Raw genomic sequence first — 26,460 nt, forward strand, 5'->3', positions numbered from 1 at the left:
GACTCAGGTGGAGGATATCACAGGATATCTCTCCCATTGTGCGCCCGTGCCAGGGTTTCCACTTTCATTGGGGGGAGAAAGGCGGGGGGGGGGGGGGGGGGGGGGGGGGGTTGGGAGAGGGGGCACAATCAGAGGAAGAGAAACCCGCCAGGCTTGCCAAGGAAATCTTCACACATGACCAACGTGAGGAGAACAGGAGGTGTGTGGAGGGGGCGCATTCCGGGTTGTGTGTTACACGCCCCGGCCCCCGCAGGTGTGCAGATCCGGCCCCTGCGCCCTGAGATAATATGGTCCCATTGTACGGGCTGTTAAGTTAGACCCCGTGTCTGATTCGCAGACACCTACCATTGGGCCTTGGTGCCAAGTGTCCCATTGTATGCTTCAGGGATGGTAACATACCCTATGGTAACACAACCAGGGATGGTAACACACCGCACTGGCCTTGAGTACATGCTGAAGGACGCCTCTTGCGCTTCAGTAAACTTTGCCGATACACCTTGCCGAGGTGCCTTTGCTCGCCACTGGAAAAAACAAAAAATAAGTCAATCCTAAAATCTATATGACTTTTTTGCTAAATAAGACAAAAAAAGATTGCCAGTGAGCTGAGACAGTTTTCCACTTTTCAAGATTTACCAATGGGTTCAATCATTTGTCAAGCAAAAAGCAGCTTTTAAATTAATGTTTTCTACATGAGAGAAAAAAAATATTTTAAGCCTCAATAGAAACACTTGCTAAGAGAAACTGTTTTGCAGTTCTCAGAATGAAACTAAAGTCATGGGAATCTCAAGAAGAGAGAGCTTCTGCATAATTGCATGGTTTACCGACACTGACAGCAGCCCAGAAGTCAGCAAAACTGTGCATAATGTCACATCCGTACGCAGCTACCAGACAGCCAGCAAAGTCAATCCTCCTGCAATGCTGGCTTGTGGTCTGGAAATAAAAAATCAACCCCAGCAACTCCATACCTACCTAATACAGTTCAAATAATGGCCAGCAGCTTAAAAAACCCAACTGCCTTCTTCAACACTTCTGACATTTAGCATCTTGGATTTTGGCCAGGAATATCCCCCTATAAGCAATGTAAACACCCCCAAACAGAAGCAAAAAAAAAAAAGAAAGAACAGAAGGCTCATTTAAATATTTTCCGAGTAATTATCAGATGGAGATTGCGAACGCAAGGCATATCCAAGCCAGATAAACATTAGGCATTTCTTTTTTAGAGCAGATCCCATTAACCTGCCAATATATTTCAATGTAGAGGCACGGCATGCAGAACAGATAGACGCCTGGAATTTGCAAAGCAAATTGACAGTAGATCTAACACAATGCATATTGGTGTCCCTATTCGCCTTATGCAAATGGAAATCGCAGCGTCTGGTCCAGGAACAGTTACACAGAGGAAGAATGCAGATGGCATATGTTCACACGGAAGGTTCTTTTGAATTCAGCTCTGAGGTGTGAGAGATTCATGGTGACGGAACTGGGCTCAAACTTCTTAACTTTCTCACAGCACCCTTTTTTTAACAGCACTTGAATAACTGAAACAAAATTTGAATTGCTGCCTCTTTTATTGTTGGTTGCAGGCTGTGAGTTAGCTGGCACCGTTTTGAAAACTAGGTGTGTTCATAACTTCATGAGTGTGCTTGTTATTCTTCTGAACAGCTTATATAGCTCAGTCCACTTAGCAACTTGATTTAGTACTTTCCTTCTTTTTAATATTTTTGATAATTATTCAAGGCTATTATTCAGTGGCTATTTTTTCTTTCCACAGGCCATTTAAAACGCAGGGGCATCATATCAGTTTCTGAACAGATAATTAATAATAAAATAGAGTTAAATTAAAAATAATAGAGTGCAGATAATAAAATAGATTTGCCTAGCTTAAATACATATTCTCTCTATAAAAAATATTTCAGTGCAGGGGAGGTATAGTTCAATTTGCCATTCACAGGAGTCTATAATAATGATAATTTCTTACTTAGCCGATGCTTTAATCCAAAGACCAAGCAGGGGACAATCCCCCCCTGGAGCAATGTGGGGTTAAGGGCCTTGCTCAAGGGCCCAACAGCTGGTCTTATCATGTCTTCACCGGGGCTTGAACCACCAACCCTCTGCTTCCCAGTCACATACCTTAGCAACTAGGTTACATGCTATATACTTTGCTGCAATCTTCCCAGCTACCACAATGACACAGAGCATGCACTTTGTGAAACTACAGCAATTGAAACAAGCTTGGTGACTGAACATAAGTGAATAAGTCCCCTTATGAGTGCAGAGGGCTGCTGGTTCGTAGTCCTGGGGGATGGAAGAGGGTGTAGAAGGCAGACTTTAATGGCAGGTCATTGTGTGTTTAGAGAAATGTTTTTCTTTTTTTAAAACCGAGCGAACATCACCCGCCGGTACCGAAAAGAGCTCAGCTCACCACTCCCACGGGGAAGGCCAGGACAGCCATCATCCAGTCCCGTAGGCCGATTAGTTTCTTCAGCTGCCGCTCCTGTTCCTGGCTCTCACCGCCCTTGGTCAGCAGGCTGGAGAGGTCCGTCAACACACACACGCCGAAGAAGACCGCCTGGATGACCTGGGACAGACAGCATAAACGCCAGGTCATAGTCCATCCTGCTCAAAAAAACAGCTCAAGCTAGGATTTGAAACAGCTAGTAGCTGGTTGACCAATTCAGACCAGCTCCCAGCTAGACATGGCTTGACCAGCTACCAGTGCACATAAGCTGCCAGCACTGGCTGGTTGACCAACTCAAACCCAGCTAGACCATCTTCATGATCAGCTTGGCCATGCTGGTTGATCAGCTCATACCCAGCTAGACCATCTCATGGCCAGCTTGACCAGCTCAATTTGCAAGTATATATTAACATTTTCCAGAATTTCTCATTATATTTTGAAAAAGTCAACATATTCACAATATATGCCAGAGGATATATGAGGTGGAACATTCGACCACATGGAGAGTAATAGATTACAGAAATATTCTCTCAGCACACATAAAAAGTTTCAAAATCAGAGCAGACTTTGGCAACAATTTGACCAGCACTTTTCCCCTATGGATTGAATGCTTATGCGTTCCTTCCAGAATACATCAAAAGGATTGATTGTGATCTCTGTATGTCTACAGTAAAAATGAAATAATACAAAGCAAAAGGCCATGGAAAGTATGAGAAAAAAAAGTAATTTGCTAAATGAGCATTAAAGTGATTGCTTTGATGAAATCAACCACAATATTTCTATGACCTGATTGGATGCTGCGTAATGGAGATGACGGCACAGGGCAGAATACTGCATGATAAAGTACAAACAAAAATGATAAATACTGAGACATACACACACACACACACACCCTTGCGTGCAAGCACACATGGACACACACACAGACATGCACAGACACAGGCATGCACGCACACACACCCACACACACACACACACACACACACATATGCATGCACTCACGCACACACACACACACACATCCTTGCATGCAAGCACACACGGACACACACACAGACATGCACAGACACAAGCATGCACGCACACACACACACACACACACATATGCATGCACTCACACACACACACACACACACACACACACACACATCCTTGCGTGCAAGCACACACGGACACACACACAGACATGCACAGACACAAGCATGCATGCACACACACCCACCCACATGCACACACACACACACATGCATTCACGCACACACACACACACACACACTTACACTCACGCACACACACAGACGTGCACACTCGCACATGCAAACACACAAACACACACACCATATTTGGACCTTTGGACTGAAAGCCTATTCTCGACTGAGGCAGCTTGCTCATTATTTGACCATCAGAACAATACTAGAGCATTACGCGAGTCTGACCTAAGCGCTCGAGTTAAGACACTTGTGTAATGCACCACCTGCGAGTCATTACAAATACACATATCAATAGATCTTAAAAAGTTCAAAAACAAAATCCCAGCGACTAACCTCCCTGCGTTCTCTGTACTAGGAGGTCTGAGGGGGAAGTGGTTCAACCAGAGGGCACGCAAACCCCAGAAACCCAAAGGTGACTGAGCGGGATCCAGTGGAAAAGGCTCTAATGGAGACCCACCTGAAATCCGTTTAATAATCGCTCAAAGACAACTCTGAAATCACCCTGGAATTTCACTCAGTCGTTGAGTTATGAGCTGTGTTGCCTGCCCTACATAGCTAGCTTGTTCCACTCTTCGGTCCAATGGCTCATTCACTGTTTTCCACTGCCCAAACGACCCCAGTCCGCTGTGACCTACCTACCCATCGCCCGTATTCTGAATCTCCTAAAAGAGGTGATTTCAGGACAGCCAGAGCTTAAAATTAACACTGTACAGAGCTACTGCTTGTACAGAAGTCTATGGGCAATATTTGAGTGAAATAAAATGTCTTGACAAGCAAGCTGCATTTTGATTTATGTAGCTAATAAGGAAAATAGGGGAAATACAAAACAGAACATTTTGACTTGGCAACTGCGCATTTGCATCTAGAGAATGGCACCGAGGGTGCTTAGAGAGTAATGCTGAATAATGTCAGGTGTAAATATTGTAAAGTATAAAATAATTAATGAACCAATGAAATGAATGTGATATACGAGGAGCTTAATTCAATCAATAAATGTTCCATGATTTAACATTTGACCTAATTTAGCTCATATTCACATGCAACTACATCAACATGCTTTTTTCCCACATTTCAGAATTTTGATGTTATGTTTGGTGTTACATTACTTTTTAGAATTTTTTCATTATGTTTTGATTATTCATTTTTAATCATACTTACTTGAATAAATCAAATAATGTTTTTCATAGTCAAACAATTTTTTATTGTACTCTACTTCAAAGGGAAATAGTTTTTTTAAATGCGCAACACATGAAACATGCTTTTCGTTTCAGGAATTATTCAAAAATACGAGTTCGGTATTAATCTTAAGATGCCACATTAAAAAAATCACAAAAAAGATTGATATCTTGCTTACAACAGACCTGTTTTGAAATTCTAATTTGGCATCTTTTAAAAGCAATCTAATATGAATACAATATGTTCAGCATATGTGGACAATTTTAAACCCTGCTGATCCAGGAGCTATCAGATGCTCTTCAGGTGTTCCTGTGGGGTCATCTTGAAAAATTTAACATTAAAATGTTAATTTTAAAAGGAATATTAAAAAATAACCGAAAGCACTTTCTTTACCCCATATACGGAGAGTCGGACTCGGAATCGTGCCATGTGAGTCGTGAATCGGCGTTGCCTCGCGTTGCATCATTTGTATTTACATGTCTTTGTCTCAACCTTCGAAGTGTGACCCTAAGCTGGCCTCAGAGCTATTTTTGTATAACAAAACAGCAAATCACACACTGCGGAGTGGAGTTTGCGGCTCCAGAAAGCCTCTCGCTCAACACAAATGCACCTGTCACAGCCCGATGTCTCTGAGCCGTGCAGAGCTACAAAACGGAAGTTTGTGCCAAGGCTTGCCTCGTTTCTAAGCCCTCGGGCACAGTGGGTGAAGCAGTGCCGGTTCGCTAATTCGTTGGGTGCAGAGCACTGCGAATGAGCTGTACAAAGCGCACCGCAAAGAGATTTATCTGCACTCCTTCAGCAGAAATGTTTGCAAGTTAATTGTGAATCACGCTAACGGCATAATGGACAATCAAACGCGAGGGGGAGAGTGAAATTAGCTATCGAACTTCAGAGCAGACAGAATGTAAACGGAGAATGGAGAACTTGGACAGTGAAGAAGGGGTGCACACCTTTGGCACTTTGACCTCATGACATGAACTGAAACCCACCTTGATGGACCTCACACCCTAGCCTGTGCTGGTACATTTAAACGCTGAATTGCGATTGGGTCACACCTGTTTTGGATTCACGCCAGTGCCTGCCCTAGCATTTTAAGACCATAGAATTATGAGGTTCTAAATTACATTTTTGGCAGTTAGTTAGTGTCATAACTATGCTGTTCATAGGGCATGAAATATATGTGTGAATATTGTTTTAAATGGTACATTTCACAGGTAGTATCTGCTTGGAGCCCTTTTGTTTTGGTATCTTTGAAGCACAACATCTCAAAACCACCCAGAATGCAGATAGAACCTTATAATTCCCAGGTCATGATTTACTGACTGCCTTTGTCCTCACTACACTCACTACAAGCCCAGTGAAAGTGTAAACCATTCCATAACGGTTAAAATAAATGGCATACTCTACTTCTGCTGAAAGTCTCCTTATGCATACATGTTGTTTTTCACAGTCTACTCATAATCACTAGCAGGACTTAAGGCAGGAGTACACTAAGAAGAAGGTCATAGTGGAGCTTTTTATCTAACCCCCCCCCCCACAAAAAAAGAGGAAAGAAATCTATATATATATATATATATATATTTAAAAAATCTGGCAAGCTGAAAAGTGTGACTTTAACTCTCATTAATTCACAGTTTAATTTATTATAGCAGTTGCAGCACTATCTTTCGGGATGGAAAAATTGCTTTCCACAGCACACACAGGTCTCTGCCCTGAGACAGAATTAGCAAAAACATTTTTGCATTTTTCTCTCTCAACGAGAGCGCCGCTCTTTTCCTCTTTTGCAGCCATCAGCACGTTCGCCCGAAGCTACACTAACCCCGACTGCTGTCCAGGTTCCCTCTCATTTCAATTAAACTCAGCCGGGTTCGAAAAGCAGACTTCTCACGACGGGTTAATGCCGACAGCCAGGCATAAACCCGTTTACTAGCTCTGTACACTCCCCCCCCCCCCTCCACGCAGCATCAGAGGTACTTAAGAGGAAACACAATAACTCCTGGCCTGTAACGCAGGTCATAAACTCAGAGTTTAACACAATTCAATGTCTTTAGCCAGGAACATAACATGGGATGCAAGGAACCGGTTCAGATCATTTATTTCATAAACTGAATAAAAACAATGTGAATCCAGACAGTTTTTTTTTTGCAGCTAACACAATCAATACAGCGGCAGTGAAAACAACTGGAATTCATATAAACTTGTTATGGGCTTTTGGAGCAAACTACCCAATCTTACTGAGCCAGAAGACTCTTTGGGGGTACTTCAATGGGCGACTTGGTTTGATTCAATGAGAATAATGACCAGTGGTTAATAACAGACAAATACAAAACCTACAAAAATCACACAGAAATGAAGACTTTGTATTTTCGGGTTGATGGTCATAAAACCGCAATGAGTAACACCACACAACAATCAAGCCTTTCACAATATGTAAATGGCTTCTACATTTTAAATGTACTATTTTTAGACAAACTTTTGCATGGTTTTCTTTATAGTATACTATAATTGCTCTATTCAAAAATATAATTTTCATATTTGAGATATGGTCTTCCCATTTAAATTATGTTTATATATTCAATATTAAACTAAACAAGAAAAGGCATTCACTGTTCCCCACCAATTCAAAACTATTTTTGGGGGCAAGAAACCTAGCATTAGTGGGTTTTAAAACTTATAATTTTGGAAAAAAAATTAAAATTGGGAGATAGGGATGCTCTTTTTTTACCAGTACTGTCAGTTAAATATGAACAGCATTCACAATCTTAAGAATAGAGCTGAACCCCCTAATCTCCTCATTATGTGAAGCTTCCTGAAGAGTTCATGTTAAAATTCATAGGATATAAACTGAGGAAAACCTCTGCTCTCCATTCTGAAAAACTAAAAGAAATATCTGCAGGTACAATTCTTCATGTCATGTATTTACAATAAGTGCAATGATTGAGGAATGTATTCCAGTATTACAGATAAAAGATAAGGTAAATGGAAACTTCATATCTCAAAATGATCTGCTGAGTAGACAGAGGCCTCTAATTCCAAGGTCAAAAAGCTAAAAAGCTTTCACGGTTTAATGCCTGGATTTTGCTGATGGATCGTGTGCCTCTTGATCCTCAGATATGTTCGAAACAAATATAACATTTCCTGCTTGGCATGAATTTAATTACGGTTGCTCTGTGAATCCAGCTAAATGGGTAAAACAATCGAATTAGCCATCCTGCTGTTTTCCGAGTGACACTAATGATGCATGTAGATAAACTGTACATCCCAGAGGTTATTGACAGAACTACTTGTGCTGGTTTAATCGGCAGTACGATCTAAAGCTTTGCGACATTCGACTGGCGCTTTTCACTGCTGCCAGTATAGCCCATCCCCATAGCAATAGCCTTGTGCTAAGCCAGCAGTCTGATTGCTCGCTGAGCCACGAGAGCAGAATGTCTTGCAGCCTTGTAAAAATGTCCTGTCGCTTGAATACGATGACAATTAACATGGTGCTGTATAATCCTCATGTGAATCCAGTCGTGAATTTAACTCACAACAGTGTTGGAAGCTGTGGCCAGGGCCATGACTAGTGGGGTGAGCGCTGGTGATGATTTTAGGGGCTCACAGCTTGGAAAGGGGGAGGGGGGGGGCACAGCTGGAGCTTGCCCACAGAAATTCCAGTAGGATGGAGATATACTTCCAGGGGGCCCAGAATTCCTCGCTACGCCCCTGGCTCTGGCACCTGGCCCTGCTGGAACAGAACCGCTCTGAGCATGCTCAGTGTGCGCGTGTCCGTTAGCATGAGGCGACACTGGCTCAGGTGGTAAGAGTAGTTTTCTGGCAGTCGGAGGGTTGCCAGTTAGAGCCCACCCTGGGTGTGTCGAAGTGTCCCTGAGCAAGACACCAAACCCTGACGAGCTGGTTGGTGCCTTGCATGGCAGCCAGTCGCCGTCGGTGTGTGTGTGTATGAATGGGTGAATGATACAGGCACTATATGAAAGCCAACCATTTACCATTTAGCATGAATCGACGGGCAAAAGGACACAAAGGCAAAGCCAGGGCCTAACACTAACCCAGCAGCTTTAATGAAGCCAGCTCTTTGACGAACGAGCACGCCGCGCTCTTGCTGACCACATGAGTCAGGTGATTGACATCCACCCCACAGCCCTTAAAAGAACACAGCTGCCTTTGGCAGTGCCTGCTCTTCCTCTGGGCACCTGTGCTGAGGCCCCTGGGAAGGGGAAGGGGGAGGGGGGGGCAGGCCAGGAAAGCGATCCACACACCACTGAGCTCGACAGACGTGCTACCACGCACCTGAGACTTATGGCCGATCACACGGGAGCCAGCGGCACAGGAAAAGAAGGAAATAACTGTACCTTTTTAAAATCATAATATTTCGGGCACGAACCGAACACCAAAAAATGTGTGGCATGTCGAAATACTGAAAACGGTGCTGTTCCAGCAACTTTAATGTTTCAGTGACTTTAAAAGCCATCCCTGAAATTGAAAGATTCAGATATTGCTGGATCAACTTTAGACATAGTCAATACAAAATAATATTTACACTACTGCAATACAATATGAAGAGAATGTTCAAAAGACACGTTAGGTTTTCTTTTTTTTAAAGACCTGTTGTCAATTTATACTTGGATAATAATCTGGATTCCTATAGGAATACCTGTAAGAATCATTCTTTCTCCTAAGGACGACATTTTAATGAGTGAAAAAGAAACACGGTAGATGTTTTCACGACGTGCAGGTAAGGTGCCTCTGTCCTGCTGAACACACATAAGATCTTACTCAAGTGTTACTACACAGACCTACTCACTGCTTGGCTCCAACAGTGTCTCATCAGAGAGTCAGAGACCCCAACCTGAACCTTCCTTAATCAGTCAGGAAATATGTGCTAACACTTTATTTTACAGCCTGTTAATTACCTGGTATTTACTGTATAAATACCAGGTACTAATAGGGTAACTATTTTGATTTCAGAGGTAAGTAGTTTTTACAACATATTTACATAGTACTTACATATGGTACTTACAGACTTTATTTCATAGTACTTACCACTGAAGTCACAGTAAGTACCTAATAATCACACAAGTAGCTGTGAACCTACGCAACACTGATTTGGAGAACTCAGTAGAATATACCCAGTACAGGAGAACATTCAGAATGAAATATATGTCGATTCCGATGTTAAAATATAGCAAGAGAAAAAGGCCATTTTAACCACAAGCCAAATTGAGTCCCATTTTTTGTGGTGAAATATTGTAAATCTTTGTGTTTCTAGGTTAAGGTTTTGTGAGACATTCCCACTTCCCAATGCACGTTACACAACCACATCATTTATCCTGTTCTCCTTCACCGGCTTGCCAAATGAGTCCCAGGTCTGCCTTCAGTACCAAACTCCCATCCCATAAAGTAGAAAAGCCTCATTTGCTATCTCTCTCTATAACAAAACCACATAGTATTGATATCTGGACATACTAAAAACAAAAAGCTCAGTCGCATGAATCATCATGTCAGCTTAATCTGTCACACTGGTGCTCATTACAGTTCTGATTTGCTCTCATAAACAGGCAGTGCATCGTGCCTTATCAGGGCCCAGTCGTCGAATTCATAATGTGAGAAAGCAGTTTGCTGACAGTTTGCCACTTTAGGCAAACACTATTAAAACAACACATGGACATGCCTTGCCGTAGGCATATTTTCTTACTGAATTTGAACAAAATACATTACATTATGTAACGCACAAGTTATCCAGAAGTTAGAATAGCAGACTGGAAAGGGAAATGTAGCATTAGCAGATGCTATTTTGCTGATGTTTGAACTAATGCACTAAGAAGTGGCTTGTCTATCCTGCAACTGTTTCTGACACTCTGTCCACTTTAACTTGCAGCAAAGTTTACTTGTCCCATAACTACAGTAAATATTTGGTGGGAACCTGTGGGACCCAGTCCGTTCTAACACCTACGCATCGTACCAAACAGATGACTACTGCTCTCTGTGTGTATTTTAACAAATTTCTGTATATTTGTAAATTAGAGGTTCCCAACCCTGTTCCTGGAGACCTACCGTCCTGTAGGTTTGCATTTAATTGTCCAGTTAATTGTCTGGGAGAAAAGAAAACCAGGGCTGGATTTCAATTCAAGGGCCATGTGTGTTATTATAGCAGTGGTTCTCAACCCTGTTCCTGGAGATCTACTGTCATGTAGGCTTTCATAGCAACCTCTAATTTGGCACACCTAATTCTACTGGAACAGGGTTGGACAGCCCTGCTCTTGCTATTGAATAAGGTGAGCTTTGTTAGGGTTGCAGTGAACACCTACAGGATGGTAGATCTCCAGGAACAGGGTTGGACAGCCCTGCTCTAGCTGTTGAGTGAGATGTGCTTTGTTAGGGCTGCAGTGAACACCTACAAGATGGTAGATCTCCAGGAACAGGGTTGGACAGCCCTGCTCTAGCTGTTGAATAAGGTGTGCTTTGTTAGGTTTGCAGTGATTGAAATGCATGCATGATTGCATGATTAAAAGTGAAGGGAAATGTATTTATCTGCTAGTTCCATGCTTTTGAATATGCATACTGTACCTAAATAGGCAATAAATAAAATATAGAATTTCTGACGTCTAGGGAAATTACCCTCCAATTAATTTCTCATTTTCTTTCATTAAAAGCACATTCAAGCATTCAAAAAATGTATATGGTGTTGAGTTAACATCATATTCATACACTTATGCTGATTTATTTAACTAGATTTAATTTAGTAATTCACATTTTATTATAATTGAATTCGTCTCCAGAGAAAAGCTACCAAATGGCAAGCTTGTGATGTCATAATGTAGGCCAAATTATTAACATTAACAAATACATGAAAATGTAATCACTGCTGTTTTGCCTGCTATACTTTAAAGCATTTTAATTTTCAAAAACAAAGAATATGGGCTTATGAATGAAAAACGATCGCTTGTTTACTGAAAACTGTCAAAATACCGGAAGCTGAAAGGTGATAGTAACAGGGTGCAAGTATATGAGCGCATGCATACGCATGTGTGGAGCTGAGTGCCGGGTTGAATGGGGGGCAGTATGTCCCATATTTAAAAACAAAAATGTTCGTTCTTAATAACTTTAAAATGTAACACCTTTATTTAATATGACGTGGCATACATCGTATGCTTTTTCCTTAGAATAAATGCAAACATGTTTTGAATCAAGACATTTCAAAGAAGTGAAGTCGTGGAAACTAACGTTATTAATGCTTGCAAACGGCTATATCCTTATAATGATTACGAGGCATCTAAATAAGTAACAAACAACATAAGAATAAGAATAGAAAAATAAAAGATATTTAGAAAACCAAAATATTTTTTCGCATGGTATAAATTATATTACATTATGCATTCCGTTCATAAATTACACATCGCTGTAACTGTATCTAGCCTATATTAGGCTACATCGCCCGGTACATCGGATGTCCAAATATAACAATGAAGGCCACGACTTTAACCGGCCATTATGAAGGGGGGTCTGCAAATGGGTGTGGGGTGGGCTACAGTACTGTAGGTTGATGCTTGCATTTACGCGCCAGTGCAGGTAACCCGAAATAATGAGGTAAACAAAGGCATATCCCAGGAGCTAGGCTATATATAACAGAACGTATTAGGCCCGTCTCTAGGGTAGGAGGTTAGGAATGGTAGTACAGTACCATAGATATTACACGACGTTCTACCATGAGTGATCGCCGTATTAGCCACTATAGGAGAACAACGAACACTTACCAGATCTATGAACGTTAAAAACTTCCAGCTACCGCCGTAAGTTTGATGAGCGGGCATGTCAATTGCTTTATAATTGCAGAGGATGGAGAAATACGACAAGAGAATCGCTACCCTTAAAACCTGGGAAGGAATGAGCGCCATGTTTTCTCCTTTCGTTTTCGTCTTTGGCTGTATCCTCTTGACAGGATGATGCTGTTATCTGGGTCTCTCTCAGTGCAGGGAGGTCGCTGCCGGGAGATGGGATGCAGAAAGGAGGTTGCGTAGGAGGTGTGCGTGCAGGAGCATGCGGAGAAGGAGGGGGATGATGTTGTCATAGTAACAGAAAATGTGGCAGCTTCTAGAACTGGAAGCGCATCTGCCATTTCTATGCGAAAGGCAGTACACCCCCCCAAATGGTCGTTATAGTGATATTTTAGGAAGATTACATGGAAGTACTATAAGTAGCCATGAAACGCATATAGTTTTACTGGATGTCGGTGTTACGTCCCCCTGCATACATGTGGCTGGCTCCTTAAGGTGCAGCTGATTTTAATTGACTAACTGATTGGTAATTGTGTTCAGCTGCAGAAAAGGAATAAAAGGGTGAAAGTTTCTGCAGTTGAGAGAGACTTTTTGGAAGAGTCAATGTATGAAGGCGTATTTTGCGAACATTTACCCCAAATTGTGTAGGCTATAGGCTACCGTTTGTGAATACATTTACAACCGCATTTATTCAGGTCATTTATTTAATAAAGCACGTAAACACATTTCAGTAGATGATAATAATGAGAAACTTGAATTGATGCAATATCACAGTTTATATTGGTAAGATCCTAGACTGTGGCAGCTCAGAGAAAACAAATATAAATAATTTATGAAATAAAGTAGGCCTACACTGGAAGCATGAAGAAGACACTCTTTTTCATTGTATATGTTAATGTTAAACAATTACCGTTAAAACGTTACACTTTGGCAAAGTGCCAGAACCATTATGGTGACTTTGACCCTTTGGCTTAAGGAATAAGAAATGATACACAAGTTAACATATGTGTCAGCACTCAAGCTTATTGCTAGATCTCAAGGCTTTTATAAAAATGGCAAATAGCACAAAATGACAGAGTATGTGTGTGCTGTATTGTGTGGTTAAATATTTTATTGGTTGTGTAAGTCAGTGCTACAAACATGAGGTAATAGCCCCATGAACTAATAGTGCCATATAAGGCTGCAGTGGAACAAAAATCATGCTTTTATCTGTTCCATTTCCCACATATTATACATTGAAAAATATATGCATGATAAAAGACCTGCCTGTTCTTCTCAACCATTGACACACCATGCTATCTACAATTTGGACATTTCTGAGTCCTCAATTCAAAACTGTCAGAATTGGACAGATTAAATCTTTCACTATCAGTAGTCTACTATTAGATTAGTAGTTATTACGACATTTCATTAAGAACTGACCGTCTCTATCTATTAACCACATGGAGCTTTTCCCATCACAAGTCTGGCCAATGGTCTCAGAAAGTCTAAATCAGGCAAGGAGATAAAAGGCATTATAACTGCCTTGACCTGGGATTCCTGTTTCGGCGCTATGGAAGGGCCCCAGTCAATATGAATGACAGCAAACTTGTGAAAGGGATGCGTCGCGGAAAATTCTACTTCTTTTCTGTTTCCGGTGTGCTGCTGTCAGGAGCAGGCCATTCAAGTCAGGTCTTCTTTTAAGACAGACACAACGGCTTGACGGTTTTTCCCCGACGCTGTCGGGAGAAAATTGCGCCGAGGCATCTTTTATTATTTTTTTGTATTCGTGCGCACGGAGAGGCTGAGGTCTGCCAAAGGGCAACAGTTCTCAACGATCTGCGGCTAGCTGGGGGTGTTTACTCGAGTTCCCAGCGATGCGAGCAGCTCAAGTGAGTGGATTTGCTCTCAGCGTGTGTGTTCACCCAGTACCGAGTGTGGTTCAGCGACAAGCAAGAGCGCCTTGGCTCCCGTCCGCCGACGGGCTCTCAGAACATTTCCTGGATCCTGCGGAGAAGTTTGGGCGGTGAAAGCATTCTCTCGGTTGACACCTCATGCTCCTCTTCTCTGCCAGTTGGTCTGACGATGACACTCTGCTTCCCATGAAGGAAGAAAAAACAGCACTCTTTCTTCAACAAAATATTCCTTTAAGACTAATTGCTGATATTGAAAACTATTGATTCACCACACGATTTCCCCCCTTTAATAGAATGCTTTACCTTAGTGTTGTAAATAATAAACAGTAGGCATAAACGTACTACATTTACATTGCATTTTTTCTCTGTGTCAGTTCAATGAAGGTGACTTTTTGTTTAAATGTATATTGTGCAACCTCCCAGAACCCAGTCCAAGGAAAAGATAGCACTAAAACATATTAAAAAGTCTTACATTTGTTGAAATTGATTTTGCCTAAAGGTTGGTATTCATATCTACTGATCATATTAAGGTTAATTAAATTGACCTGTAACACAAAAATAGTAAATGTGCAATTTAAGCTGAACCCGTAAGTAAAATAACGCGCAGCTATTGTATAACATATTTGCAGAGCCGCTTTTCTATAGATGCTTTTTTTTTTCCACATTTAGGATGTCAATAATAAATATCCCTACAGCAGAAAGAGTCATGTGTGGCATAGTCGTGAATATGAGCTGAAGATTAATTTAAAGCGAGGTCAGAAGAGCAAAGGACACGTGGGTTGTCTGTCCAAGCTAACCTTGGTCAGTACACTTGAGAGCAATCGGACCCCTCGGCGAGGGGGATTTCAATAAGAAGAGAGGCAAAAATGCCTCTCAAAAAAAAAAAAACCGAGGCCAATATGAGCGCGCGTGGACTCAGTGGAATAGCGAACGCGTTCCTGCAGGAGCTTGTTCTGCATGAGTCCAGTTTATGTGGTCTTGGATTTGGTGTATTTTTCCACTTGGATAAAATGTATCCCGGCGCAGAACACTGCCATAGTAACAGCGAAAGCACCTGCGCTTTTTACCTTGGCGGCGGGAGCCTGCGTGATCCGACGGGGATTTGTGCTGACATATCAAGAAGAAATCTGTTCCAGTCACGTCAGAGGCCCTTCTCCGAGCCCTTTCAGGCTCGTGGTTCCGCATGCAATATGAGATTCCTGTTTGTGGAGGAGACCTTTAGCTATGCGCTATGTGAGGTGGGTCATGATTACAGCGTTTTCCTTCTATTAAAATCCCCTCTTGCCTTAACGTGGATCAGCTGATCAGGATCCAATTTTACCTGAGCTTTTGCATGCGCTTCCAGACACAGGCTACTTTGAGAGCCTAGGCTCGGATTGGAAGAGTGTCCGAATGACACGTACCTAATTACGCGCTTAAATATAGACCCCTGGGACAAATTTAAATGGTCTCATTAGAGCTTTCCTATTCCATTAAGATAAAATAATAATTACAACATTGACAGTTTATCCATGACGCACCAGGTAAAAGTGTCAGCAGATGTTTCACACAAATGGTTCGAAGTCCTTTGGATGAACTGGTTTGCATGTAATGTGTGGATAATTCCTTGCACTGGATAAAAACTCACATGTATTGTATAAACGAGGGGCTGGATTAATCCATGGCTGGGATTCAATCAACATTTCCTTAACTTTGTCTACAATGAAAAGCAAAATTTCTCTCTTCACAAACACGGTTTGGTGTGGTGAGTTAGCAGCCGCTAAACTAACTCGCCAAAATCATTTTGTGGAGAAAAAGTGTAATGCTTGCATTTACTTTTTGATTGAATACAGACTTGTGCCTCTATGCAATTGTGGTCATTTTTGTCCTTACGGTATACTTCTGTGTGAGTGTTATTGTAGTACGGCCCACTTCTTACACACAAAGTTTCCATGTAGAAAGGGGAGTCTGTAGGGTCTAAAGTGACAAATGTGCAATGGCGTCCTTATGGCCACATCATCTTTGCCAACTAAATATAATATCGTTGCTATTATTAAGACACTCCGTTGTTTGGTACCGTGTGTAGAGAAGACCCTTATACTGTACTTGTGGATTCTCATTTGTTTATCGACATCACTTCCTGGCTAATCAGTCTAAAGAGGAAGTCCAGGCCACATCTGCGCTTCTCCCTCTGTCCTCGCTCACAATTAGCGCTCCTCTGAATTAGTGTCCTTTGTCCTTACGTCATCCAAATTAACAATTAACCTTTGCCGTTCCGTTTCAAAGCACCTCCAGATTTAAATGTTACCTGACATGCTCTGAAAACAATATTGATGACACATTGCTTGCTGGTGAAGAGGGAGAGCTCAGTGACGCAGCGATAGGCCTGTAGGTGTACCAGTTCTTATGCGTGTCCCCCCCCCCCCCCCCCGTTCAGCGGCTGGCGAGAGCTTTGGTTTAGTCCAAGCCATGGCGATTTCACTAGATTGTGGTCATTAGGTAGGTTGGCTGCGCTTTTCATTGCTGACTGTTACTGCAGTCCCTTTTGTTGAGGTATGATTCACTGCACAGCGAGAGAACCCACGACCAAAAGAGGTACTATTAAAATGCCACAGCTGAGAAAATAGGAGTCGGCCGTTTCTACCCGAACGCTTGACCGCACAAGATTCAATCACAGGCCATTATACAATTAGTTTACCATCAGGCAAAAGGAAAAAAATGTCACTGTATTTAATTCATTCAGGATGTTGTTACTTATGCATATTATGGTAGTAATCAAGCCAGTATATAGCTTGATTTGTTTTTATATGTTATATAACCTAGGATTTTTAAAAATTCTGTTGTGCTTGGCAAAATCTGTCATCCAATTTATCATTGCAGTTCACTTCGCATAAAACATTTCAACAACATCTCATAGACATTGTGGGCAATGATTCGGAAATTAACGACGACAGCCTGTGGGAAGGGAAACAATAAAATGGTTGTGTACAAGTGCAAAAGATAGCAACATCATATGAATACAAATATGTTCCCCTGTTAAAATATGTTGCTCATACATCCGCATTTTATTGATTACATATTTATAAACTTTAATTGGAATTTCGAATACATTTATTTTGTACTAAATATTGATCCTTACAAAAGTAAGAAAGAGCAAAAGTCGGAAAGGAATGCTGAAGATGACCACTGACTTAGTGACCTCCTGACCATAAAAAGAGAATCGGTGACTGAACACACTGTACCATATGTATGGTAAGCTTCAGGGGAGACCTTCCTGCTTATACCATACTAGCCTCGTCAAGGGTTTCTGCCAAACATTCCCCCACACAGTAGTATTAATTCAAATGTAACAGAGCACGTACCGCATGGGTCCAATTGCGACCATGCATGACCTATAATAGTTAATTTAACACTGAGCATTACACTGTGCGAAACCCGCTTGGATCCTGATGGTATTGTTGCGTTTCCGGCCTCTGATGTGACATACGTGCGTGTGCTGATTGGGCAGAGAGTAGCCGCTGGGTACGTGTGTTCTCTTTGTTCACTTCAGCAGCCGTCTGTGTTCCCGCCAGCCTCCCCACGCTTTTCCTGTGACTCACTCCTCAGATGATGGGAAAGGGGGACGTTTGTGTGAACATGAATGGGAGCAGGCTGGAAATGCAGAGAGGGGGCGCACGTCTGCGCCACACTCAAATCGATCTGTGGCAGCCCACACCAGGGTTTTAATTCAGCTTTTCTCTCCCTTATCCGACTGGCTGGGCTCTGCGGCTTTGCGTTTAGCGATGGCCTTGGGGGGGGGGGGGAGGGGGTATGCGTTCACTGACTGAGTGGTGGTGAGTCCACAGTGTGGCACCTGAAAGCTCCAGCAGTCAGCCCATAGGAACCAGCAGAACCAGCAGTGAGCACATAGCAACCAGCAGAACCAGCAAGTCAGCCCATAGCAACCAGCAGAACCAGAAAGTCAGCCCATAGCAACCAGCAGAACCAGAAAGTCAGCCCATAGCAACCAGCAGAACCAGCAAGTCAGCCCATAGCAACCAGCATAACCAGCAAGTCATCCCATAGCAACCAGCAGAACCAGCAAGTCAGCCCATAGCAACCAGCAGAACCAGCAGTCAGCCCATAGGAACCAGCAGTCACCTGGAGAGCGGATACAAGGCCCTTTCACGGCTCTCTCCCTTCTCACCAGTGGATAAACGGCCATGGTTTCCCTCACTGCTGCGAGGGTTACCAGACACACAGTGTGAAGGGACCTTGGCAACAGCACTGTGAAACAGCACCTCTTCTTCAATATCACTAACTCACATACGTACATTAAGGAATTATGTAGGAAATATTCACCTAAAGGGGGAATATCAATCTGCAGGGGATACTACACCCAAACATGTCCAGTGTTAATTCGACTAACAGTACACATGACTCCCAATAGGGACCATATGTACTCTGTTAGAGTGGATTTAGCACCGATAATTATATTGTGAACAAACACCCAGAGCACAATTTGTTTTTAGGATATATATAAATTGCCATTCCTTCTCCTTTGTTATCCCTGTGATTCCATCTCAGGGCGCCCTAAAATCATCATCACCCTCCAGTTAAAGACCACCCTCCAACCAACACCCACCCATCAGCCCGAACTCGCATTGGTATTGGCCTTACTCCCTTGCCTTTGTGAACGTTCATAAGATACTTCAGGTAAGGCAGTACGGACTCCATTTCAATTTTAGGAATTATGGAACAGGCCGTCCAGTTGGCCGATAGAGTCTGTGGTCTACTTTTATAAATTTGAGCTTCACATTAGAAAATTGGCAAAAAGGGCATTATCATGTATCACAAAATAAAACGGTGGAATCACTTCATACTAACTACAGAGGAAGTTGGAGGTTGTGTTAGGATCTTTCAGAAACGTAAAACGTTTTTCGGTAAAACACGAGGTTGCAATCATATAAAAGACGCGTCAGCTGCTGGGAAGGATAAGTGAGACGATGTCTTACATGTTGTAATGGGTCTGGGGTAAGGAACCTGGTGACAGATAAGTACATTTATTGTTGAGGGCTGAGTGCTAAGCAGTGATAAATAGTTTGAAATAACATATACCGCAGAGTGTTTGACAGTGGAAAAAAAATTGGAACAGGCGTTTGTGTAAACATCCATTTAATTGGAAAAATATGTTGACCCTGCCGATGAGAAGACGAAGAAGAAGAAGAAGAACAAGGGGGAAAAAAGAGAGTATGAAATGGCTGCCAGATCTTGGGTGGAAAAGGGCCTTCAGCAGGGCCTCAGTGGCTTACCGCTCTGACAGTTTTTTTTCTTTTCTTTTTTTTTTACTTCAAAAGCTGTTGAATCCCATGGGTTTACAAAAACACTGGTGAAAATGTTCCACTGCACAGGGCTCTGTCTCAGACTCATGTGGTTAGTGCATATGTAAACCGGCGGGTGAATTTACTGCAGATAAATGGTTAGCGCACTCAGAGTGGGATCTGACACCCAGAATCCCACACCTGATTTAATGTTCGCCGCAGAAATAAGGGGGCACATCATCCTCTCCCGATAAACAGTCGCTTAAGTCCGATTCGAAATGCGTGTGAGACGAGGTGTGAGAGGTAACGATCCGGACTGAGTTTGAATTTCATGGAAACAAGATGGCTCCCCAAATTCGAGAAAGATATATACACTTATAAATTGATGTTGCGTGTGACCTGCGGTGGGCTGACGACCTGCCCAGGGTGCATTTCTGCTTTCTAAAAATAAAAAAAAGAAAGAAAAAAGGTGAAATGAATTTTGTCTTGGTGTGAGTACAAGAATATTATACCTCCACAAGCTGTGAAAAAAATGTCCCAGAAGGCAAACTCAAACCCAAGAGCTAAAAGTGTGTGAAACATAGCCTGGGGGAGTTAGGATCGTTGGGATGTGAAGGCTGAAACATCCCCATTCACATCCTGCTGCTGACTCTACATTTGTGCAGAAGGGTCTGGTAGCGGTACAGATCTGTCCACATACATTTTACTGATGCCTGGACCCTGCTTCGCGGTTCCAATAAACAGAAACTTAGCTTTATAGACATGAGAAGTTTGTTTGGCATGAAACATGATGACTGGAATGTCTTCTGTTCTTTCAATAGATTTTGCTTGGGGATTGGTTTATATCTCCTGGTCTCACCGCAGGGCATTCGTCGTGAAAAAGAAACCTGGTTTTCCTTTCTAGCAAATCTTGTTTTTAAGAACGACATCGCAGACATGCATTATCTAAAAGCATTCATTAGTCTGCAAGGGACAGTCTTGGGATTTTTTTTCTGGTACTGTCTGTCACAATGGGTGATGGATATCAGCTTATGAGCAAAACCATTCTGAAGGGACTAGAGAAGTCATACTTAAAAAAGGGGTCAAACACCCTTCCTGGGAAGTATATGTCTGTCTGTCACAATGGGTGATGGATATCAGCTTATGAGCAAAACCATTCTGAAGGGACTAGAGAAGTCATACTTAAAAAAGGGGTCAAACACCCTCCTGGGAAGTATATCTGAGCTTTTTAATAACCTGTGTTTGCGCCTTGCGTACGTCAATGCAGGATGCACAAAACCCTGTTTTCTGTGCTCATTGTCTTTGCCATTACATTATTTATAAAATACAGGCTCGTCATGACTATGTTCAAGTTTTGGTGGTATTAGAGTATTTGTGGGACTCAACATGTAGTGGTGTGCACAGGTGAACGTCAGTACCACAGTTCAACCACCAGGGGTCTTAGTTCAGCACTCTGCCAGGAAATAACCCAGAAGGAGAAGCCTACTGTTTGACTTTGAAGTTTGACCCCTCTGTTTGGGCACATAGCACTTCCTACAGGATTACTGTATTATTTGTTTTTTTAAACGTGAGATTCATCTGTTCTGTGTGACCATCCATGCCCAAGCAGACATGTAGACAAACAAAATGTGCAATTGTGATTATTAAGCTAATTAGACCATTACATGCAGATATGTTAACACAGGTAACATAGCATAACATAATGGTGAGAATAGACCATTCAGCCCAGCAATGCCATATTACTAACATGCCCCTACTGCTTAGTTTGACTAAAAGCTAAATTATATCAACCATCGTATCAAGCCTGCTCTTGAAAACCCTCAGTGTTTCTGCCTCCAATTCACTAATAGAATTTCAGCGAATTATAAAATTGAGACTTTAAGACACGTTAAATAATACGTACACCGTACGGCACAATAAAACATTGTACTGTAAGGTCACGTGTGTTCATCCGATGTGTGTCCGCCCACAGAGCGACTTGTTACAGCCGTTTTCACAATGACTTCAGCCTCAGGCGGTGCAGCCCAAGCGCATGCGACTGAAGACTCTCGTTGGTGCGACTCACCCAGGCTGTTCCTCATACCGGCCTGCCAGACCGGCGTTATCTCCGACACAGGCTGGCTTTTGTCAAAGGTAGCGTGTTGTTATGTAACACCCTGGCAGCCCGTCCCGGGAGATGAAAAGCCGGTGACGATGACAAGGCCCTGAATGCGAGGTTAGTCAGGGAGCTCTGAATGGCGCTCAACAGGAAGGAGGAGGGGGAGGAGGTGGGAGGACAGATCGCCGGAGGCCAAAACTAGGTGCGGTTGAGGGAGAGAAACATCGGGGTGAATAAGCTCGGCCAACCTGTCGACTCTTGATGATTGTGTCTCGGAGTCAGGTGGCGAGGCCAGGTGGGTACTGAAATGGCCTTTTCCTCTTCTACGGACGGAAGACACACCACTCTCCACTGTGGCTAAACCGCCCGGGAACATCAGACCTCAGTCTGTAATCTGTTATTTTGCATTTCACGTATGCCATTCTGAATGCGCAAGGTTTGCACTCAAGCACAGTGTTAGCCTTACTCCAGGAAAAGGGACCTCATTTTACCTCTGCATTTGGTTTGCAAACGAAATTCGTTTTAGGCAAACTGGAGAACGCGGCATCATTATGGGATATGAATACCCTCGACGGTAGCAGCATTCACAACGCAGGCGCTCTCCATATTTAAGAATTCGCTGCACTCCCTCACTCTTACGGACTTCCAGCTGTTCGACTTCCTCGGTCCTTGGCATTAGCATTTGAAGGTTTTTATTGTTTGTGCTGGTCTCAATCTTTTCCCCCTGCAGAATGATTGTGTTTATTTTACGGCGTGAGGTGTCGTCGTCTCCTTCACCTTAGATTACGTCACCGGTGATTGATTGACAGCAGAGACACCTGAGCCGGCTGGAGGAATACCCTCAGGTGTAAGCCAGACTCTCGTCCCGACCGTGCTCCATGGCAACTTCCGGAAACAGTATCCGACTACTCGGTGAACGCTCAACCGCGGAACCAAACCTGCACTCTGGAGTCCGTTTTAATAATGCGGTATTCTTCAGAACGAGGTCAGGTCTGTCTGCTGCATTAACTTGCCGCAGCACCAGCCAACTGCAGTGACACTGACCCGCAGCACAGATCTCCCAAGCAACCGAACTGATCTCGTAAGTATCCTCTCTGCAGATTAGAGAGTGTTTTTTTTTTCTCTGGTGGAGAGAGAGGGGAGTCCCGGACCACAGTCGATGTGAGAGAGAACTCTCGACAGGGGCAAAAAGCCACTTTAGAACTAATCTACTTAACACTGTACAAAGCAAAAAACACGTCACGGGCACAACTACTGCCAAAGCCATTTGCACTTACGTTGAAGTAGAGCAGCTACTTTCATTCAGAAAAATGCACCGGTCCACTCTCTGCTAATATGTCCATTAAGGACTGGCATTCAAACCAGTATAGCTCGTATGCACTTTTGACTGTTCATAGGATGGTAACCCTTTTCACACAATGCAGCACAAAACATAAAATATATATATACCGTATATATACTATATATTTTAATGAATGTCCTTTTGGTTAGGAGAAATATTGTACAGAACTCAGTGAAACCAAAATGTAATGTCCTTATTTGAGGACACAGGGTCTCAAGAGGTTAAATAGGCCCTGCCTCAACAACCACAAATTGGTCAAGATCCTATTATCTAAAAGTATAGTATTAACAATTTCCAAAAAAAGCTGAACTGAAATATGATGTTGGTGTAACGGGAAGTACGACCAGCAGCCAGTGGGGATATAGCTAGCACAGTTATTTACTCAAACAATTCAGTGTAAGTTACTTACGACCCACAAAGGCCATTTAAAACAGACACTGGTGTGTAATAGTAATCATTTTAAACAGACCAAGGGGGAATGGGGTTAAGTACCCTGCTCAAGGGTGCATCAGCATTCCCGGGGTAAGCAAACCTACAACCTCAGCCCACTTCCCTAATCATGCCGAGTCATTCTTTAACTAGGGGCGATACACTGTGGTGTGCATTAACACAAAGCAAACAAAAAGTCACAAAATGCATGGACCAAAAAAGTAACTAATAATGAAACCACTGATAAACATCAAGCCTGCAGAATTTTACACCCTCGGTAATAAAGCTACAGAGGAGGTTCTGTAGGAACAAATTTAGTACAATAACGTTCTATTTTGGTACTAATAAGTACCTCTTGCAAGCAAAAAAGCTACAAATTAATTTTGTATTGCTGGCTAGGGGTCCAGTTTTATATATCTATTGGGTACACACCGGTGACTTTTTTCATAGGTTTTTTCTGAGAGTGTATAGGTGCTTTTCACCACATAGCTGCCCTTGATACTGTATGCTGGAGTCACAGACACCAAAGCTGACTGTCTGTGTGTTCACATCCAGCAATGCGTAACCCACTAGAGTGTCAGACAGAGACAAACTGCCAGGGATAGACGATCATCCGGGGGGCTACGGTGTACAGTGCGACACGAGAGAGAGAGAGAGAGAGAGAGAGACGCTCTCCCCGCGCTCTGATTGTTTCCGTGCCGCTGCATCTTAAGAACCGGGGGTGAGAAAGCGGCGCATCAGCAGTTCGGCCGCTCGTGGCCTTCCCGCGCGGAGCTCAACCGGAGCGCCTTGCTGTGCGTGGCGGGGCCGATCGATACGGAGGTCCCAGTGTGCGAAGCGGCCTTGGCGGAGGCGTCTCGTTACAACCGAACTGCCATCGCTGTGATTGATGGAAGCTGATGAAGACCTCGGCCCTGTCACCTAAGGGCAGCGGGCAATAACTGTCCTTAAATGACACCCACCTACTGCAGGACAGCACACATGCTACTGGTCCGGCAGCCGCCATTTTGGGGAGGCACTCCGTTCCCTTTGCCAGTGCTGTCTAGTGTGACCACAGTATGCCATGCAATATGCAATGAACATCTATACTATTTCACAGGCCAGATTTAATTGATTTTAAGGGTTCATGTCTGGCCTACAGCACCCGAGTTCAACTTACAGTAAGCAATGCACATTTTATTCAGTTCCAATGTCCCTGCTACAAGCAATATATCATTTTTTATGTTTTTTCTGGTCTAGAAACTTCTGTAAATACCTCAAATGGCACACACATCATACAGCACCATCACTAAAGAGGTCTGTTTTGACATCCAAATCTTTTCTGGGTTTGACGTTGCATAAATTCATTACCCAACTCTGACAGAGGAGGTTCATGTTAATATTGAAAACCATGTGACCATAGTACAACCCGGAATTATCATGAATGAATAATCATGTCGCACCCAAAACAGCTTTTTTATTCTAACGACCTACTTGCAAATATGAGGATTCTTGTGTGAATGTGATTCTGCTGCCAAGATGTGTACATATAGTCTCTCTGCCTTCATTCTGCCTCATTAATTACTCACTGTTACAGGTTGTATGTTTAATGTATGAATAGGTGATCTTGCTTGCCTGTTTCTTATATTATTGTGAAATACATGTGTTTGCTTTAACTATAATTTATAAACAAAAATGTAATACATAATTTTAATAAAGTAGATAAACAATACATTAATGCAATTTGCACAAACTGCATCCATAAAACATGAACACATTTTTTAATTAGACCAATTTCAGTTTCATTCAAAAAGACCAATAGTAGGCTAGGTTAAAGATAATATTGTGACAATATTTTTCATTCTAGGGCATATCGTTGTCATATGAAACAAGCGCAGAATTTGTGAGCTAGAACAGATATTATTGTGCACTTCTTTCTCAGACCCCACACACGGCGTGCAGCAGGGGATCGATCAACTTGTATCGTCTGCTTGTCACGTCCCGGGCCGGCGCTGAGGGAGTTCCCAGAGTACGGCGCTCCCGGGAGATGGCTCGAGCGGGAGCTCGCTCTCCCTCTCCCCTTCACACTGCCGTGTTTCACTAGTTCAGCCTCACTCTGGGACGCGCTGGGGGATCCGATGACGTCACGGAGAAAACACACACACACTCTCTCTATTTCTCTCTCTCTCCCCTTTTCTATTCTGGGAAGTGCGGCTAGGAATAACCCCGTACGACTGTCTCTTGATCATAGGCTCCTTCACTAGCTTCGGCTTCTCTAAACATTTCGCAACAAATTTAGACAGCTTTTCTTCCGCAAGTAGCTAAAACCATAGCGTAATCGGGAGAACGAAAGATATTCGTTGTCAAGAAAGAAGTTTATGTATGCCAGAGTATCGTATCGCTTCTTTTTCCTTTTTTCATTTGGCGATCTGGACTGTTCTGTCGTCAAATAAAGACAGCAGTGTCAAGTAAGAACCTGACAAAAGGGCTGTCATTTATTTTTTCTTGGATGTAGTTGGACGTTTTTGGATGCACGACACCTCAAATGTAACGCGGTGAGTGAACTGACAGCTTGCTCGTCGCATGACGAACTGGTGACATTGTTATTGAATAAAGCAAACTGCAATGTTGGGCTTGTGTGCTGGTTATTGGGGCATGTGGGGAATACCCAGTTGCTTGCATGCAGATTAGGACTGTTGCGTAATATCCCGAGGAATTTGCACAGCCGATGCAGCGGGCAGTGCTTGTAAACTTACATGTTTGATTTGTGACCGGAAGCTTGTGTTTCTACCTCCGCACTTTCAGTCTAACGCGCGTT

General features: G+C 42.8%; 2 protein-coding genes across 3 annotated transcripts in view; one reads left to right on the forward strand and one right to left on the reverse strand.

Annotated features, from left to right (window-relative positions):
• Positions 1–12,834, reverse strand: part of aig1 (androgen-induced 1 (H. sapiens)) — a 36,858-nt gene extending 24,024 nt beyond the window's left edge. The window contains exons 1-2 of one of the 2 annotated variants that reach the window (XM_061242847.1): positions 12,600–12,834; positions 2,423–2,578 (exon numbers count right to left, since the gene is read on the reverse strand). In XM_061242847.1, coding sequence (XP_061098831.1) covers positions 2,423–2,578; positions 12,600–12,740 — 297 coding nt within the window. In that variant the 5' untranslated portion in view covers positions 12,741–12,834. The remainder of the gene's footprint in view (positions 1–2,422; positions 2,579–12,599) is intronic. The other variant, XM_061242848.1, reaches the window with a different exon arrangement.
• A 13,035-nt stretch (positions 12,835–25,869) lies between these two features.
• The window catches only part of hivep2a (HIVEP zinc finger 2a), a 76,742-nt gene continuing 76,151 nt past the window's right edge, over positions 25,870–26,460 (forward strand). The window contains exon 1 of the mRNA XM_061242839.1: positions 25,870–26,197. The gene's annotated coding sequence lies outside the window, so the exon portion shown is untranslated. The remainder of the gene's footprint in view (positions 26,198–26,460) is intronic.

Source organism: Conger conger, chromosome 5, assembly GCF_963514075.1.
Source record: "Conger conger chromosome 5, fConCon1.1, whole genome shotgun sequence".
In the NCBI taxonomy this organism is placed as follows: domain Eukaryota; kingdom Metazoa; phylum Chordata; class Actinopteri; order Anguilliformes; family Congridae; genus Conger; species Conger conger.